This window comes from Hydra vulgaris, chromosome 07 (genome assembly GCF_038396675.1).
Source record: "Hydra vulgaris chromosome 07, alternate assembly HydraT2T_AEP".
Classification (NCBI taxonomy): Eukaryota; Metazoa; Cnidaria; class Hydrozoa; order Anthoathecata; family Hydridae; genus Hydra; species Hydra vulgaris.
In genome coordinates this window covers 21,217,501-21,237,500 of record NC_088926.1, presented here as the reverse complement: position 1 = coordinate 21,237,500, position 20,000 = coordinate 21,217,501, and the positions used below count along the sequence as shown (strand labels likewise).

General features: G+C 27.1%; 1 protein-coding gene across 6 annotated transcripts in view; it reads left to right on the top strand.

The window, feature by feature from the left end:
- Positions 1–20,000, top strand: part of LOC105847246 (uncharacterized) — a 75,184-nt gene that overhangs the window by 31,817 nt on the left and 23,367 nt on the right. For 3 of the 6 annotated variants that reach the window (XM_065801334.1, XM_065801335.1, XM_065801336.1), the window contains exons 6-11: positions 2,608–2,663; positions 11,178–11,329; positions 12,825–12,947; positions 13,063–13,110; positions 17,405–17,516; positions 18,268–18,477. In XM_065801334.1, coding sequence (XP_065657406.1) covers positions 2,608–2,663; positions 11,178–11,329; positions 12,825–12,947; positions 13,063–13,110; positions 17,405–17,516; positions 18,268–18,477 — 701 coding nt within the window. The remainder of the gene's footprint in view (positions 1–2,607; positions 2,664–11,177; positions 11,330–12,824; positions 12,948–13,062; positions 13,111–17,404; positions 17,517–18,267; positions 18,478–20,000) is intronic. The other 3 variants (XR_010639615.1, XM_065801337.1, XM_065801333.1) reach the window with 1 other exon arrangement.

The window sequence follows — 20,000 nt, the reverse complement described above, 5'->3', positions numbered from 1 at the left end:
AATTTTATTATAATGAATTCCAAAAAATTAAAAAAGGTAATATTAAATACAAAAATAATTGTATTAACAAAGACAAAACTGAAAGTGAGAGATTGACATTAAACTCAGATTTGTCAATTTGACAGTGAACTCAGAAAAATTCGAAGCACCAGATATGCAGCACCTACTCTCAAAATTGAGTTTACAAATGTAGGCAACAATACAATGTACACAATTGAAAAAATAAATACTATTGGGGTATACAATCTGGTTAATTCAGATAAATCAAAATCAAATCTGTTTAAATTATACGCAAAAAATTAAAAGAATCTCTCCAGTACCTTCTATGCTGTTTATACTTAACTTGGGTATTCAAAATGCATGATAAGATTATTTACAATGTTATTGTTATTTATCAATCATATTTAATCATTCTGACTAGCATTTTATTTTCTGGAGGTACCACTCCAACAACATCAATCCAAAACTTGCTAGTTCTAGAGACCTACAACATACAGAGAGTTCAATCTCCAACTTGAATATCATCAACTACCAGTATTGCCAATCTGTTATAATACAATATAATTTTTTTTAAGGCATCTTCACTTCCAATAAGGCTGCAAGCAACCAATATTAAAGTTAGAAGTTACTAGAAGAGAGACAATAAAGTTTATAAAGCAAGATAATGATTAACAGATGACTTTAAAGATTGCAAATTATATGAGTCAAGAAAACTGGATGAAGTAGCAAATTCCAAGGAACTGATGTTTGAGGAAAAAAACTAGACAAATAAGAATTTTTGGAGCATTTAGTAACAGTCACAGTAAAAGGATGAGACTTTTTGATTTGATGACAAGTAATACGAGAATGAATTCTAGTAGATGCCACAGGAGACACTAGCACTTTAGAGCAGCACTCTTAATAGTATTTATAGAACAGAGAAAGAGAAGCAATGTTATGAATATATGGCTATGGTCAAAGGTTGGCTGCATGAGCAGATCCAGCTATATTTACTATGTATTTTTGAACCTTGTCTAAAAGAGAAAGGCCATTATTTAAAGATCAGATATGGAACAGTATTCCATAGAAGGACAAATTATAGAATTATAGAGAGAAAGAATAAAATCTAGAGTGAGAAAGTGGTGAGCACGATAAAAAGATGCAATCTTAGTAGATGGTAGTTTTGCAATGGAATTGATATATGGTTTCCAAGAAAGATTGGAAGTAAGAGTTAATCTTAAAAGATGAAAGGTAGATGACTCTTTGAGTACATTACTGTTCATAAATATAGGAAGATTTAGTTTGTTGCGATAATGATTAGCTGAAAAAAATTGTTTTTTTCAGCTAATCACATATAAAAACAAAAATATTATAAAATAATAAATAAAAAAATAAAAATAATGATCAGCCATTGAGAGCCCCATGCTGTTGCAGAAGTGAGATTCTTTTCAAGCTCAAGTGTCCCCTCCTAATAATCCGTTCTTATCAAGACAAAAATAATTGGTAGTATCATCAGTAAACAATACCATATATATAAAAATGCCTTTGATATAAGAATTTCTGGGAGGTTGTTAATGTAAATTAAAAAAAGTATAAGATAGAAGAGTTCACCAAGGATAGAACCTTGACGAACCCCTGAAGTGACAGGAAATGAAAAAGAGTGCTGTTTATTGATTACAACTTTTTTATTTCAATTGGTAAGGAAGGATTCAATAATCTTGAGGATGTTACCTTATACACCTTAAGAAGAAAACTTATGGAAAAGACAAGTACTCCAAACTTTATCAAAAGCTTTAGAACTGTCGGGAGTGATAGCCTTAACCTCTCCACGTCTGTTTTATGCACAATAAAACCTATAAGTTATTACATTTAACAAATCAGCAGTAGAACAAGGAGATCGAAATCCATTCTGGTTATTAAAAAATAAGTTATTAGATTCAAGATGAGAGGTCAAGTGTTTGTTAATTAAAATCTCAAAAACCTTGCATATGATAGGAAAAAGTTAATGGGATTGTAGTTAGACAAGTCAGATCACTCTCCAGAATATTTGAAAATAGGGATAACAGACGTCACTTTCTGGAGGCTGGAAAACAAGACTCTGATAAGTAATTAGCACTTCTGCAATAGTTTAATAGGTATGTTGTTCAAACCACAAGCTGTAGAAGAGTCTAAGTAGGAAATCCCTTTAGATACAGAAGTTGGAGTGATACAAATGTTAAGCAATGGATCAATCTTTTTGTCGGCAATATCAGATAGGATGCGATTAGTGGAATCAAGATATGAGATTGATGAAAAGTTCTTAGCAAATAATTTTGCTAAGCACTTTTCATCAATCATCTTTGTCTTTAGGTGAGGTAACAAAATCTGAACCATGAAAGAGAGACGCATTAACAGTTTTGCTCTTATTTATCAAATTTGAGATGCAGGTATGCACCTCAAATTTTGAATGGTTTGTCTATAAGCATGTGTAACTCAACCACTTTAGAAACATTCAAAAAAAGACTAAAATATGAAAAAGGATTATTTGATGTGTCAGTACCCAAAATATTTTCTACTTAAGTTAATATTTAGTTGCTCAACACATTTTAGAGTTCCAAACTTGTTTTCTTAATAATTTTTTTACTTTAGTATCATAATTTGAACTATGTACATATGGTGAACATGTTGGAAGAACACTCAGTCAGGTAAGTATTTATTTTCAACACAAAAGATTTACAATGATACAATGCTTTTAACAACTATTTTTTATGTTGACTAACTGCTTGATTATACTTGCACATAATACTGTTTGTTGCCACATCAGGGCTGGCAGACTGGTTGTATGGTCACCATATACTCTGGACTGTAGTCTATTTTGTTTTAGTTTTGATCTTTTTTAGGCTATTGTTAAAAGATTATTTGTTTTGTGAAAATCAGAGGAATTTTTGAATTTATTTGCCCTTACTAACTCACTCAATACTCTACTGTTTAATGCATTTTTTAATTTAAAGTGTTTATAATATTTTCAGATCCACTAAACTGAGACTGTATCTGGAACAGAACTCTGCAATGACTGCATACAGTACACATTCAACAAGTTCTATTTGGTTAGTTGGTGTGACAAATGAAACTTTGAAACTGTTATGTGGCAATTCCTTGAAGATTTTGTTTAACTATTACACTGATAAGAACACGAGATTGAATAAAAAAATTGACAAATCTGTTTAACTCAGTGAACAGGAATCTCAAAGTTGCTGACATGGGAGATGGCCCAAATTCTAACAAAACCCAGAAATCACATTGTTGAACACATTTGTAAACTGCACTAATTTGTTTAATCAGGAGAAGTTTTGATAGAAACTAAATGATTTTTTTTTGGTATTGCCCATCAGGATACCATGTTAACCATAAAGATTAAAGAGGGATAATTGTTTTTACTTGCTCAACGTAAGAAAAGTTGCAAAGGTAAATTGGGTGGTGTAGACAAATAGCAGCTGAAAAGTATTCATCAAAATTAAGTTCAATGAGAACTTATTTTGATAATACTTTTAAAAATAATGGAACAAAGACTTTTGGCTAATTAGAGTGGCACTCCAAGAAGTTAAAGCCTCAAATGAGCTTTTATAAAGTTTCTAGGCATATCCGGGGAATTCTTGCATACCTCAGTGCATACCCCAGTGAACGGGAATCTCAACTCAATCAAGAAAGCATCTTGTACAATCACTCAAAGTTAATGACTGAACATGTAATTAGGTTGATTCAAGAGTTTAACTCGAGTTAGACACGCAATAAAAAACAGAAGCAATATATATTTTGAGACATCAAGGAGCAATAAAAAAATTATTTGGCTTTAGTTAAGTCCTGTAATTCAAAGAACATAACCATATGACTTAGATGACTATTGGTTATTGAATAATTATTTTGATCATTTTTATTTTTACTATGAATAAGTTTTCATATAAGAATTTATCTACAAGTGTCAAAGATGTGTTCTTTTACTTGTGATCACAGGTTTCGACACAAATAATAAAAACTGTGAAACCGTTGAGCAAGTCCTAAGCATTGTTATGTTAAGGGTATGACTTTTTTTCCACCCCATGCTCCTGTACTGTAGTTTGATGAACTTTTACCCATAAAGCACGAAATGAACTATTAATTGTATATCTTTTGAAAAAGATTCACCCTGCCATTAAAAAATCGATTTTTAACTACGCAAACCACTTTTATTGTTGTCATCATTGAAATTTATTTAAATTCAGTTAAATATTTTAATGAATATATTTTTTTCAATCAATGTATGTGCATCTTAAAAACTGTCTCAAAGATTTTTTATTTAAAAAAAAATATATATTATTAAAATATTTAACTGAATTAAAATAAATTTCAATGATGACGACAATAAAAACCGGTTTGCGTAGTTAAAAATCAATTTTTCAATGGCGGGGGAAAATTTTTTCCAAAAATATATATATATATATATATATATATATATTTATATATATATACATATATAAATACATATATATATATATATATATACATATATATATATATATATATATAAACATATATATATATATGAACATATATATATATATATATATATATATATATATATATATATATATATATATATATATATATATATATATATATATATATATATATATATTTAAACAACTTTAAAAAGTATTCTACACAATAGAGTGCTCAATGTTCTTAAAAGAACAGAGCAATTATATATTAGTAGAAAATCACTTAACTAAATTTGTTTCCATTTGACACTGTGTTTCATTAACAAAGATTCATCAGAAATGAATGATCAAATTAATAAAACTTCAATTTATACCAAAAATTAAATTACAGGAAGTTGCAAATGTCTTAACTACTGTAAATTTTCACACATTGGTGGAATTTGCTGACACTATTATAAAAAGAATTCTTCAGAAATGATTACTTATGCTATTTTTTTAAAAATGTTTTTTTTAAAAAGGGTAGTTAATGTAAATATTATTTGAACTCATTTATTTTTATAGTTTTTTAGGAGAAACTTATTTTCGTGCCTACATTTAGAAATTAATTCCGATCTTTTGTTTAATAAGCATTCTTGATTTGAATGTGTAATTATTTCAAATTTTTCTTGTAGGCATAGTATGCATTTTTTGGAAATATTGTTATATGCAGGCGCTGTTTTAAGGATAGACCAATTCAGTATAAAATCATCAATATTTTTTTCTTTTAATTCCCATATATATTTTGACAGCATGGTGTCTTTTAAAAACATTTTATTCTTGAAAGATTGCTTATGCTTGGCAAAACGTTTTTTCCATTCACCCTCTGTTATGCCAATATATTGTTTATCAGGTACATTCTTGGAGAAAACAACACATTTATATACCACATTTTTTGATAAACAACTTCCACTCATTGGACAATTGTATTTTTGTTTACAATTACAATTTTCTGTAGTTTTTTCATTTAGGATTTCTTTTTTGTTTAACAAAGCCTTATTGTGACCTTTTATAATTCTTTCCATATTTTTTGTGCAACTGTAGCTAACTTTAATTGTATTTCGATTAAAAATTTTATGTAATTTATTAGATCGCGGGAAATGCTTATCGACCAATTTTAAAAACACTTTTCCTATGTTAGTAGAAACATTTTTGCTATATGGGGGGTTGAACCAAATTACATTTCTAGTTCTATTTCGTTTTTTTGTATTCTTTTTTTCAGGGTCAAATTTTAGTTAAAAATTTTCAAAACCACTTTTTTTTAGGGCATCTTCAAATATTCGTTTAGAGGAATTGAATACATTTTCATTTGAGGAGTTTTGGTTTAGTCTGTCATTAATTGAAATCGGGATTTGTTTTAGAACTTGGGGTGGATGGTTAGAGTTAATGTTAATATATAATAGTTCATCGTTTGGTTTTTTGAAAGGCTTATATGAATTTTCAGAGAGGTTAAATGTGACATCAAGAAAATTCACAATTTTTAAATTTATGTTTATTTCGATTTGAAAGCCAATATTTTTAAAAGTTTTTATAATATCTTTTCTAATTTTGTCGAGCTGTGGACCAGGTTTTCTACGCATTACTATTAAACCATCGTCGCGATAAAGGCCTAAATCTTTTATATTGATTATTTTACTTAACAAATCTAAAATGTATAGTCCAACAAATTCTCAAATTTCTGCTCCGTCATAACTGCCCATTGTTACATTAAAGCAGTCATGTATGTTTTTCTTTTTCCAAGTTTCCTTATTAAAATAAAGTAAGGTTTTTCTACAATGTTTTATTATACGGATTGTGTCATCAGGAATAGCTGTGTGGCTTTTTGCAAATTCAATAGTCTTATCTAAAATATCTGCAGTTATTTAGGGGTAAAAATCATTAATGTCAAATTGAATAAATGTGCAGTCATTTTTATTTTCGATTATGGAGAATCAATTTATAACATTAGTGGTATTTTTCCACTGTTGCAAATTTAATTTATTTCTAAGAATATTATTAATTTTGTCCAATTTAATTGTGCTTATATGTCCAATCTCACTTTTCGAGGGAACCAATAACCTACAAGGAAGTTTGTTTTGAAAATTTGGTTTATGGTCTTTAGTGTTACGAAGGCTTGGGCAGGGAAAGTTGATTCGATTCTATTATCAAGGTTTATTTTTTTAGCAATACTTTGCGCTTCTAAATTAATTGCCTTTTCAAATTTTTAGGGGCTTTTTCATAAGAACTAGTAATATTGTCATAAAAATTTTTTCATAGTTTTCTGTTGTGAGTTGGTAAATATTATTTGTTTTATCAGCAAAAACCAAAATATTAGGGTTTGATTTAATTTTTTTAACATCTAATTTTAATTCTGTTTGAAATTCATTTTTTATAGGGCGAAACTTTATTGTTTTAATTAAATGTAATAGGTCATTTTCAAAATTTTCTAAATCAGGTATAAAAAGTGGGGTATTTTTTGTTTTAAATCCATAATTATCATTATTATTAAATGTATCATCTGTTTTTGTATTTGGTTTTAAGAAAAAATGGGCTTTCCAACAAATTCTTTTAATAAAATGCTCAACTTTTTCAATCAAAGAAATAGTATAACTTTTTTCATCTAGTATAGAGATGCCCTAAAAAAAAGTGGTTTTGAAAATTTTTAACTAAAATTTGACCCTGAAAAAAAGAATACAAAAAAACGAAATAGAACTAGAAATGTAATTTGGTTCAACCCCCCATATAGCAAAAATATTTCTACTAACATAGGAAAAGTGTTTTTAAAATTGGTCGATAAGCATTTCCCGCGATCTAATAAATTACATAAAATTTTTAATCGAAATACAATTAAAGTTAGCTACAGTTGCACAAAAAATATGGAAAGAATTATAAAAGGTCACAATAAGGCTTTGTTAAACAAAAAAGAAATCCTAAATGAAAAAACTACAGAAAATTGTAATTGTAAACAAAAATACAATTGTCCAATGAGTGGAAGTTGTTTATCAAAAAATGTGGTATATAAATGTGTTGTTTTCTCCAAGAATGTACCTGATAAACAATATATTGGCATAACAGAGGGTGAATGGAAAAAACGTTTTGCCAAGCATAAGCAATCTTTCAAGAATAAAATGTTTTTAAAAGACACCATGCTGTCAAAATATATATGGGAATTAAAAGAAAAAAATATTGATGATTTTATACTGAATTGGTCTATCCTTAAAACAGCGCCTGCATATAACAATATTTCCAAAAAATGCATACTATGCCTACAAGAAAAATTTGAAATAATTACACATTCAAATCAAGAATGCTTATTAAACAAAAGATCGGAATTAATTTCTAAATGTAGGCACGAAAATAAGTTTCTCCTAAAAAACTATAAAAATAAATGAGTTCAAATAATATTTACATTAACTACCCTTTTTAAAAAAAACATTTTTAAAAAAATAGCATAAGTAATCATTTCTGAAGAATTCTTTTTATAATAGTGTCAGCAAATTCCACCAATGTGTGAAAATTTACAATATATTGCCTGTTCTTTTTGATGTTATGCCCAGTGATGTGATACAAATATTAGAGAAAGATAAGAAAAGATCTCAGGTAGAAAAGGCAGAAGATATAATTTTCATAAATGATCAAACAAGTTGCAGGAAAATGTACATTGGGAAGAAAGATAAAAGGTACATTTGTTCTGCTCAAAGATTTCAACAGGCAAGAGTAAGAATGTCTAGAGCAGATCATGACCAGAGTTATCAGTCTGAGCTACAGGTTTGATCTTCAAGTGAAACAGAAATATCTTCTGAGGAAATAGACACCTCTAATTCTACAGACTTGAGTAGAGATGAGATAGATCCACAACCATCTACATCTGCTGGCATAGTAGAAGATACTGTCCTTATTTCAAAGGTTAAACATGTAAGCATCAGAGCTCCATCCGATACAAGTGGACTTTCCAGTAAAGGTATGTCAAAATCCAATATACACAGAATTGGTAGAAAGGTCATACAGAAAACAGCAGAGGAAGCCAAGGAAGCTTTAAGAGTAAAAGCTGGATCATATGCGGTAATGGTGTAGTGGTTGAGTGCTCGCTTCATAAGCGAGAGGTTCCGAGTTCAATTCCCGCCACGCCCCTGGTAGTACCACGCTCAACTTGTTTCTCCGCGCAGTGGCCTTGTTCATCAAGGTTCGTGTTTCGGAATTAGAGAGTTGAGAGAGGGTTATAACCACAAGTAGCCTCCTCATCTGTAGTGGTCTTCTCGGCCTTGGGGAATTATTATTGGGGGATTCTACTGGAGCTTGTCAGACTGAGAAGATTATTGAAATTTTAGAAGAAAATTCACTCAAAGAAGACATTAAAGGTCTAGTATTTGACACCACAGCGTCAAGTACAGGTAAATAAAAAGGAGTAAATTCCAGGTTAAACATCTATCTTGGAAGAACTGTTATGCATCTTGCTTGCAGACATCATGTCTATGAGTGTCATATTAAGAATGTTGCAAAGCTCTTCAGGACAACCTCAGGTCCAGATAATCAACTCTTCAAGAAACTGATGGATGAGTTTTCTCTTATTCAGATTGATCAAAATAAACTTTGCAAATTCAAATATGGAGTAAATCAACAACTTGACAATGCTGCTAGAGTATCCCTAAAAATTATCACAAAGTTGTTGGATGAAGACAAAATACCCAGAGGTGATTATTGGGAGCTAGCAGAAATTGTTCAGTTCTATTTATACCCAGAGATTGATTAACTGACAGTTCGAGAACCTAGAGCAATTCATCATGCAAGGTTTATGGCACAGGCTATATATTACATGAGGCTGCAAATTCTGAGCCACATGACAGATATTATTTCCACAGCTTCTATAAAAAGAGAAGTTGAGGCCATCTCTGAGTTTGTAGCATTGTATTATGCAAAGTGGTTCTTAACCTCCTCTCAGACTGTAATTTCTCCAAGACATGACATAGAAGCAATCTGGGAGATGAAGTCATACATGAAAAGCAGACCTAATGGTGCAGTCAAATGTCTCAATAGCATTGCAAACCATACATGGTATCTTCATCCAACTTTGATCTCATTTAGTTTACTGGATCCTGGAGTGCTAGATGAGGAAAAGACTGAAATAGCTGAAAGAATCCTGATGATAAATGATTCAAAGTAAAAGGATCCTCTTTCATTTATGTATAAGAAGGTTAATGTATCAGGTTTCATTGACAAAGAAGGAGAGAGGCCCAGGTTGTCTGAGTTTGTTGATTCAGAATCCGTTTTGACGTTTAACATCTTAAAAATGGATAGCCAGCAGCTTGAATGGATGAAGATTCCACCTAGTATGTTGAACAGGTTGTCTGGCTACACAAAGTTCAAGGATTTTATCTCTAACATTCCTGTAACTAATGATGCTGCAGAGAGGAATGTTAAACTTATACAGGACTTTGTTGATGGAAGCCATGATGAAGAGCTGAGGCAAGATCTCCTCCTAGCAGTGGACCAGAAAAGAAAGGCTGGAAGACCCCAAAGGAGTGGTGGAAAGAAAAGAAAATGTTAATATGTTGTAGAATTAGTGGTTAAAATATGTCCAGTATAATATATAAATTAAATTAAACATATAGTTAGTACTTTTTAACCAATATTGGATTTTCGTTGGTCTAATTAGGTGTGAAAAGGGTTTGGAAATCAATTTACACCCATTTCATAATGATTAGTGTTTTATTTTATTTTGTCAACCACGCCAAACCGCATAAAAATGGACAAACTGTGTCAACTGCATATCTTTGAACTCACTTTAAACCTAACTAACGGTTTTATTCAAACTGCTCCCAATTTTTTTCTAACTAATGATGCTTAATATTACATGGTTCAACATAAGACTAGCCTGTATCTATCAAACTACACAAATACTGTTAAAAGAGGCTTTTTTCACCCAAAAATCATGATTTTTGAAACTTAAGGTGGTTTGTGTAGTCACAAAAATAAAGTAAGAGCTCTAAAACTTTACAGATCTCATTTTCTCACATATACCCAGCAGAAAAATGCTGGGAGCAGTCAAAATAAAATGTGACACAAAATAACAAAACACTCTAATATATATATATATATATATATATATATATATATATATATTAGAGTGATATATATATATATATATATATTAGAGTGATATATATATATATATATATATATATATATATATATATATATATATATATATATATATATATATATATATATATATATATATATATATATATATATATGATATATATAGATATATATATATATATATATATAAATATATATATATATATATATATATATATATATATATAAATATATATATATATATATATATATATATATATATATATATATATATATATATATATATATATATATATATATATATATATATATATATATAAACAGAGTAAAATCGCATGTTCATTGTTTTAAGAATAATATTTTTTGAACCTCCATAATTTTGTATTCCTAAAAAAAAATAGTTTTTTATTCATACAAAGTATATAGTTAGATTTGTACCTTTTTCAATAAAGAATACGAATGTTGAAAAAATTCAAATTTGGAGAAACTCTGTTTTAGAGAAACACTCTCCATATTTAGATATACAGATAGACAGATGCATTTTAGTTGATTATAGTTATTTAATTTAAAATGTTTTAAATTTTTAACATTTGTTAACATAGTAATTTATTCAGAGTATTTTAATTTTAGATTACTTTGGGGATATTTATTGGACAAGATAAATTCTAAAACAGTTTTATTGATATCAGGAATATTTCAAACTATTTCAACACTTTTGTTTGGATTTAGTACCTCTTTTTATTGGACTTTAGTAACAAGATTTATGCAAGGTGCTTTTAAAGGTATTCTAATTAAATGTAAAATGTTTATTTATTTCAATATTAATTTTAAGTTTAAATGGTTAACAAAGTTACAAATTTTTGATGGAAAATTACAAATTTGCACCTTTTATTAGTGAGCAAATTAAATTAACTATGACATAAAACTAAATTATCAAAATTGAATTATTTGAACTAAGAAAATAAATTTAAGTGGATTAAATTAATTGAATTAACAAAATTGAACCAACAAAAGTTTTATTGGTTTAGTCCAAACTCTTTTAACTTAATGATTTAGAAATTGTTTTTACGAAAGAATAGTTAGCAGATTTAATTTGATCATAAACTTTTTTATCATACCTAAAGTTTATTCTGATAAAAATCCATCAAATTTATTTAAAAAATTAACAATCATTAAAAGTTTTAACTTTTATTTTTGATCAAAAAATTAATTTGATCAAAAAGTTGGTTTGTCAACTTTTCGCATAAGTTGATCGTAAGTTTATGACATCATGGCATATTATCATCATAATTTCCTTATTTGGTCTTTACACAAGTATTGTTTCAAGTAATTAAGTTTTAAGTAATAAAATAAATTGTGGCTTTTGCTTGAGTAATATAATTGAGCTTATAGGAAAAATCTTTTTAAATATTATTACTTATGCTGATGATCTAGTAATAATTTCTTTATTTCGGTTCTTTTTTTAGAAATTACTGAATAAGAATAACGAATAATCTTTTTTAATGAATGTTTTTCAGCACCAAGTAAAACAATGTGTTCCTATGACTTTTAATCTAAAACAAAGATCAAAAATTATGTTGCACTAATTTCTATAAATAAGTGTAGCAGGTTGATTTTGTTGGTAACTTAATTACATTATAAGAAAGGGTTTATCAAACATAATTACAGTAAAGTTATTTTTATAGTATTATTATTATTTTTACATTTCCACTATCTAAAAACTGAGTTGGCCATTACATTTGACTAAAGTATTAGTTTATATGATATTGCTCTATGAATTAATTTTAATGTTATAACATCTTATCATTAATAGTTTTATAATAAACACACTAAATCATTATATGTTAAAACATCAGGGTGAAAAAAGCTTAGTGTTACAGCCATGTTTTTAGAACTAAGGTTATCAACAAAATACCATCATGTTTAATTTTAGGCCTTGTTTAGAGAATAAGATTGTTGCAGGCGCCAATTGTTTCCGGTGTCGATTGTTGCAGGTGCCGATCTGACACAAACAATTGTAATCTTAAGTAATTTTTAAGATGCTTTTCTGATACATTGCATAATATCATTAGAAACCTTTCAAATTATCATTAGAAGCTTTTTAAAGTATCATTAGAAGCTTTTTAAAGTATCATTAGAACCCTTTCAAAATATCATTAGAAGGCTTTAGATGGTTTAAATTAGTTAAAATTATCTATTTATATAGATAATTAGGTTTGTAGTACTAATGTAATAGTTTTGTATTGAATAGTTTTGTTTTCACATTTTATTTTACAGTTGCTGGCTTAGCTTCTAAAGTTATTGTAATTCACAATTCAAATGATACTAATATAGCATTAGCATTTGCAATACTCTTTGGGTCAGAAACCTTTGGTAATATAGTTGGCCCCAGTTTTTCAGGTATGAATTTTTAGAGTTTTAAAATACAGTTCTTTTATTTCAGTATTTGATGGTTCTATTGATCATCTTTGTTTTGTTTTGTTTTATATTGAAATCCTAATTGTTTTTATTTCAGGTTTTTTAGTTTTTCTTGTTGAACAGTATCCCAAAAATTTCCAAAGAGGTAAATATTAATCTAATTTGATATTAAAAACAATATTTTGATCTGATTGAATAAAAAATAAACTGTTTTTAAGATCCTATTGAAAATCTTAGCAGTAAAAGGTTAATAATGGTTGCAATAAGTATTTATATATATATATATATATATATATATATATATATATATATATATATATATATATATATATATATATATATATATATATATATATATATATATATATATATATATATATTTATAATCATTATAGAAGTAAAAAAAAGATAATAATAACAATAATAAAACAAGAAAAGATATATAGCAAACAAGTACAGACAAGTAATGTACAAACTGTAAACTGGCTTTACAAATAAACTTTCTATACTTTAAGTTTGTCAAGGTTTAATAAATTTAAGAATTTTTTTTATTCCTAATAGATTTAAATTCATTTGCTAAATGTTTAAAAACATTTGTGTAAGACATAAATATTTGTGTCATAAAAAAATCTCAATGAGAATCTAGAAAGATAACAATTAAATAAAACATAAAATGAAAATAAAACATTTAAGTAAAGAAAAAAATAAGCACATATTGTTTGAAACAGCAAATGTTTAACTTAAAAACATTTTAGGTTCTTAGGTTGTTAGAGAAGTTCTTAGAACTTCATCGATAAACATACAATGAGACAGGAAATAATTAAATATTTATATATCAATTTAAGCTGTGTTTAATTATGAACATTTTAAGTATTTGTTGAAATATTTTGAATGTTTATTAAAAGTTATTTAAATTTTATTAAATAAGTTTAAAAGAAAAAATTTGAATATAGAGCATATATTTAAACCCTTGCCCTACTTGGAGTTTCAGCACAAGCCATAACCGATGATTTGGTTTTAGTTCATGGTGACCAAGCTACAAAATATAGTACAGTTGCCAAGTGGGCTACTTTATTTAAAGATGGTAGAGAGCCTCGAAGAAGATCCTTACTCAGGGTACCCTCAAACCAAGTATACAGCTGAGAATATTGAACGTGTGCAAGCCATTATTTAAGAAAATCCGCATGCAACACATGATATAATTGAAGCCCTGACATCGATTAATCGTTTTACAATTAAAGAAATTATTCACAACACACTTAAAAAAAGAAAATTAACACCACGTTGGGTACCCCACAAGTTAACTGATCAAAATCGCAAGAATAGAGTTAAGGCATGTAAGGAAAATTTAGCTCTTTTCAGAGACCGCCCATGGAGACTATGTGATATTATTACAGGGCATGAGTCGTGGTTTTATTTGAGATAAGTTGGACACAAGTCGGCTAATGCTAGTTGGGTCGGTGAAGGTGAAAGTCCAAGAACTATAGTAAGATGCAACAGGTTTTAGCTGAAAAACATACTCTACATCTTCAAAACAACAGGTGTTGTTCATTTGGGTTATGTTGAAAAGGGGAACACCATTACTAGCGAATATTATATAAAAACTTGTTTAAAATCTCTTATGTTCAAAATAAATAAGCAAAGACCTAAAACAGGCACTCAAAATTTCAAATTTCTCCATGATAACGCTCAACCCCATGTGACTCAAACAGTCACAAGTTGTCTAAACCAAGCTAGAGTTACAATAATCCACCACCCACCATACTCACCAGAATTAGCTCCATCCGATTAATGGCTATTTGATTTGATAAAAAAAACTCTTGATGATGATGCTTACGTTGAAAGTCAAAAAACTCGCATAACCAAGCTACTTCAAAATATACCCAAAGAAGAGTATAAAAAAATGCTTGACAAATGGCTTAAAAGGATGCAACTTTGTATAGATAATGATGTACATTATTTTGAACATTTAATAAAATTAAATTAAAAAAAACTCTTTTTTTTTTTTTTTATAGGGGAGTTCTACAAACTTTCCTAACAACCTAAGTAGGTAAACACATCAGTAAAAAAAGAAAAACTTTTTTTAGACTTTGTTGCCACATATCTCTAGACTTTACTTTGCGCATATTTTAGTAGATTTTGATGTGTGCTGTCCTAATATTTTTTGCAAGCTTTAAGTTTCAGGTTGAACATGATGTTGTCAGTTTCGAAAATAAAATTAAAAATTACAAAAACTTTTTTCTAAAATGAATGTCTACATGTCTAGAGAGTACCTACCCAAACTTATACCTTCAATCAATATATTTAATGAAGCTTCTGCTGATGGCTATAACAGTATTTTGGTTCATGCAAGACTTAATATGCAAAGATCTTTGTTTGTGTGCATGTATTTGTATATAATGTATATTATTATTATGTGTGCATGTGGATGTTTATGCACATACACACACAAAAAAAAACATATACACATCTATATAATTTATTTTCTTTTTGTGTGTGTGCATGTATATAATTTGTATTCCAATACATAATTATTTTGTTAATACATATGATACATATGATATAATTACATAATTTTGTCTGCATGTATTTACATCATCTCTCTTTTCCAGATTTGAGATAAGTTTAATTTTTTTTGTCTTAGATTTACAACCACTACATTTAACATTCTTGCAAGAAATATAAAAAATATTGGCTATAGTTAAAATAAAAAATATACTGAACGCAATAAATAAATATATAAAGTAAAAAAGTATACTGAACGTAAGTAAGTAAATACAATTTGGCCACACTTATTGAAGTCATAAATAAGCAAATTTTTGACAAATCATTTTTATTCACTCCCAAAATTACAAAAAGTTGCTTTCATAAATGCTGTTCATATAAAGTTTATTATAGAGATTGTTATCTAGTACTTGGTGAAGGAACCTTTAACCTTCAGAAGTGTTTGTATTCTTTCTGGCAAAGAGTGAACACCTGGAAGATATGTGCAGTTGCCAGTTAACCTAATATTTCTTTTCCATGAGTTGATAATCTCTTTTATCAACTGTTGCTTGTTTGTAATTTTTTACTTTCTTGCGTCAGCTTTAAGAATTGACCACAAATTCTTAGGAAGGTTCATGTCTGGGCTATCGCCCAGCCATGGTAAAATGTTATGCTTCATCATGCATAAAAAGTCTCCAATGCCCTGCAATCTTTTGTTTACAGTCTGTTCCTTTAACCGTAGAACGAGGTGTTTTTCCAACACAGTCTTGCACTGGTTCTGTCTCGTTGTACCCTCTACAACATACAACTCACCTCTGGCAAAAAAGCTTATTACACTCCATATCATAACCTGAGTTGGGAACTTAACATGCTGAGCAGTATAGTTTTCTCCAATTTCCTCCCCAACTTGTTGTTTTACTTACTGCACTTGCTGCTCAGAACATTGAATAATACTTACATCATGAAAACAACACTCTTCCAATCTTCCTTAGTCCAGGAACTAAAGTGCTTTTCCCAGTTAAGATAATTAGTTTTAATGTGAGGAGTTAGTTTCTGCTTCTTCAATGAACTACAGGCTTTAAACCCCATGTCAAACAATCTTTTTCTAGCTGTTCTATCACTCATAGAAACACTGTGCTTCTCCATAATACCCTGCACCAGTTTACTTGTTGTTTTTATGTTCTTTTCTCGTACCAGAAACATATACATTCTTCTGCTTGTTATTCTTTTGCAACCATATTTTGACTTGCATCTGGGTGACAAATTCTATCCCAAACTCAGTTTCTTTTAAAGTCTGCAAACAGACGCTTCACTAACATCAACTTTACTAGGGATATCCTTCCCCTAAAGTCCTTGTTTTAAAAGAATTTCAACTTTCGCCTTCTTTCTTGGAGCAAGATTGCCACTATTTACCAATACAACTAATTCAATAAAAACTATCAAAATCACACTTGTGTCTTGATTTATCAATAATTTTTGTTTATCTTTAGTTGTTACATCATAGTAACAAACCGAATCAAAGATTTGTTAGCATGCTTTTTGTGGTTTGTTTTTAATTTACTTACATATGTGCAAAAACACTGATTGTATATGCTTTCAATTAATTTGGTCAACACTGTATATTGTTAAAATAAAAAAATATACTAAAGGGAGTCACAATAAAAATTTTAGAAAAAACTTTAACAAAATAAATAGTAAAAAAATGTTATTTTTTGTCATAATTGGTTTCTTGCATATGTAAATAATGTCTGCCCATACCTATGCATCTGAGGTGTATATATTATAGTCCTGTCTCTAAAACTTTTTTTTTCATTTTCACAATTTCTGTTTCAGTATGATTGCTGACATCAATAGTTTTTTAAAATTTTACATTTTTTTAATTTTGTCAATGTTTATTATACTATATATTTGTATTATCTAATTTTATTATCTAATTTATCTAATTCATTTTACAGGTGGTTTTTTTGATCTATACAAAATATTTTTACCAAATGTGATATTCACAATTTGTTTGGCAATATCTACTTTAGTTATTTTTATTTATCTTCCATCTTCATCTTCAAACAGGTAATCATATTTTAGCTATTATAATTAATCAATATAAAGATTAGTAAATTTACTAACTACATACACACATTTATTTATAAATAAATGTGTGTATGTAGTTAAGAGGGATAAAAATAGACTTTATTGCTTTATCCACTTTTGATCTCAAACAAAATCTACTTTAAAGAATGATATCTAGTATGACTCTTGAAGGTCTATTAACACAGTATATGAGTTTATGAATGGTAGAAAAGGTACTTTTTTAATATTTTGAATAAGTTATTTTTCCTTTTTTTTTATTTTAAAATAATTTATAACAATTTTAAGGATTGATATTACAATTATGTTAATTTTTGATTATGATGATTTTTTAACCAGTCTTTAAAAATTTCCGTTTTAACTCAACAACATTTAACTACGTTTTTAGCAGCATTTTGCAATATATTAGGGTTTATTTGACCTACCCTGATGTACTCATGTTGATATTTTAGAAAACTTGTGAAAATGATGTTTAGTAAATTACAAAAATAATTAGTTAATAGAACACTTATTTTCATTATAATTCATTTTATGAAAAATTTTGTCAATGATAAAACTTAAAAGCCTTTTTTAAAAACAAACAAAAAAGTTTAAGACAATCCCTGTTGGTATTTACTCAAAAGAATTTCTTATTATCTATCATATGTTTCAATCATAGTAAGAGTGTATAAGTTTTATGGCATGCACTTGTTATTTAAAATGAATTAAAAACATCTTATTTTATTGTTTTTAGGGAACAAAACATAGACCCAGTAAAAGTTATTTATGATGAAAGTTCTCAATCTTTAAATGAAAACCTTTACTTTAATATTTCATATGAACAAAATCATCATCCAAAATCTATTATGTCTGAAGAAACCAAACTCATTCCTTCAAAAAAAAATGGTACTATTCATCAAGTTACGCAAAGACTAATTACTTTCAAATTTGTTCAAATTTTTATGTAAGATTTTTGCTATTTATTATTTTAATTGATATGAAGCATATATATATATATATATATATATATATATATATATATATATATATATATATATATATATATATATATATATATATATATATATATATATATATATATATATATATATTTATATATATTTATATATATATGTATGTATGTATGTATATATATATATATATATGTATGTGAATATATATATATATTTATGTACATATATATATATATATATATGTACATAAATATTATTTTAAATGATATGAAGCATATATATATATATATATATATATATATATATATATATATATATATATATATATATATATATATATATATGTATGTATGTATGTATATATATATATATATATGTATGTGAATATATATATATATTTATGTACATATATATATATATATATATATATATATATATATATATATATATATATATATATATATATATATATATATATTATATATATATATATATATATATATATATATACATATATTTATATATATATATATATATATTTATGTACATATTTATATATATATATATATATATTTATGTACATATTTATATATACATATATATATATATGTGTATATATATATATATGTATATATATATATATATATATATATATATATATATATATATATCTATGCATATGTATATACATATATATATGTATATACATATATATATATACATATATATATATATATGTATATATATATATATATATATATATATATATATATATATATATATATATATATATATATATATATATATATATAAATATATATATATGTATATATGTATAGGGCCACTGAGAGGGTATTTATATGTGTATATATATATATATATTTATATATATATATATATATATATGTATATATATATATATATATATATATATATATATATATATATATATATATATATATATATATATATATATATACATACAGTAGCATGCAAAAGTAACCGGACAAGAGCATAACTTAAGAAAACTTTTGAATAAAAAGTCCAATTTCTTTCAAATTTTCACTGAAATGTCAAAAAATTGATTACAAATCTGAAAAACAAATGAACTTTTACTAAATCTAAGCAATCTAATCTTAAAAGTTCATTTAATTAAAATATGCGCGTGAAAAAGTATCCGGACAGAAAAAAAAACTTGAATTAGATTTTTTTTTAAACATTTTTAATTAGGCCATAAAAACGATCCTAAATACCAGCTACCAACAGTAAAGCACAGAGGTCGAAATGTTATGAACTGGGCTAACTTGAATAGAGATTCTATTGGTCCTATCCATTCGATTGATGGCAAAATGGACAAAAATATGTACTTTGTACACATTTTTGTATACTTAAAAATGTTATGCTACCCCATGTTAAAGACAAAATGTCTTAAGGAAGGATGTTTTAGCAGGACAATGACCCAAAGCACACTTCAACTCTTGTAAAAAACTTTTTCAAAACCAAAGAAATTCCA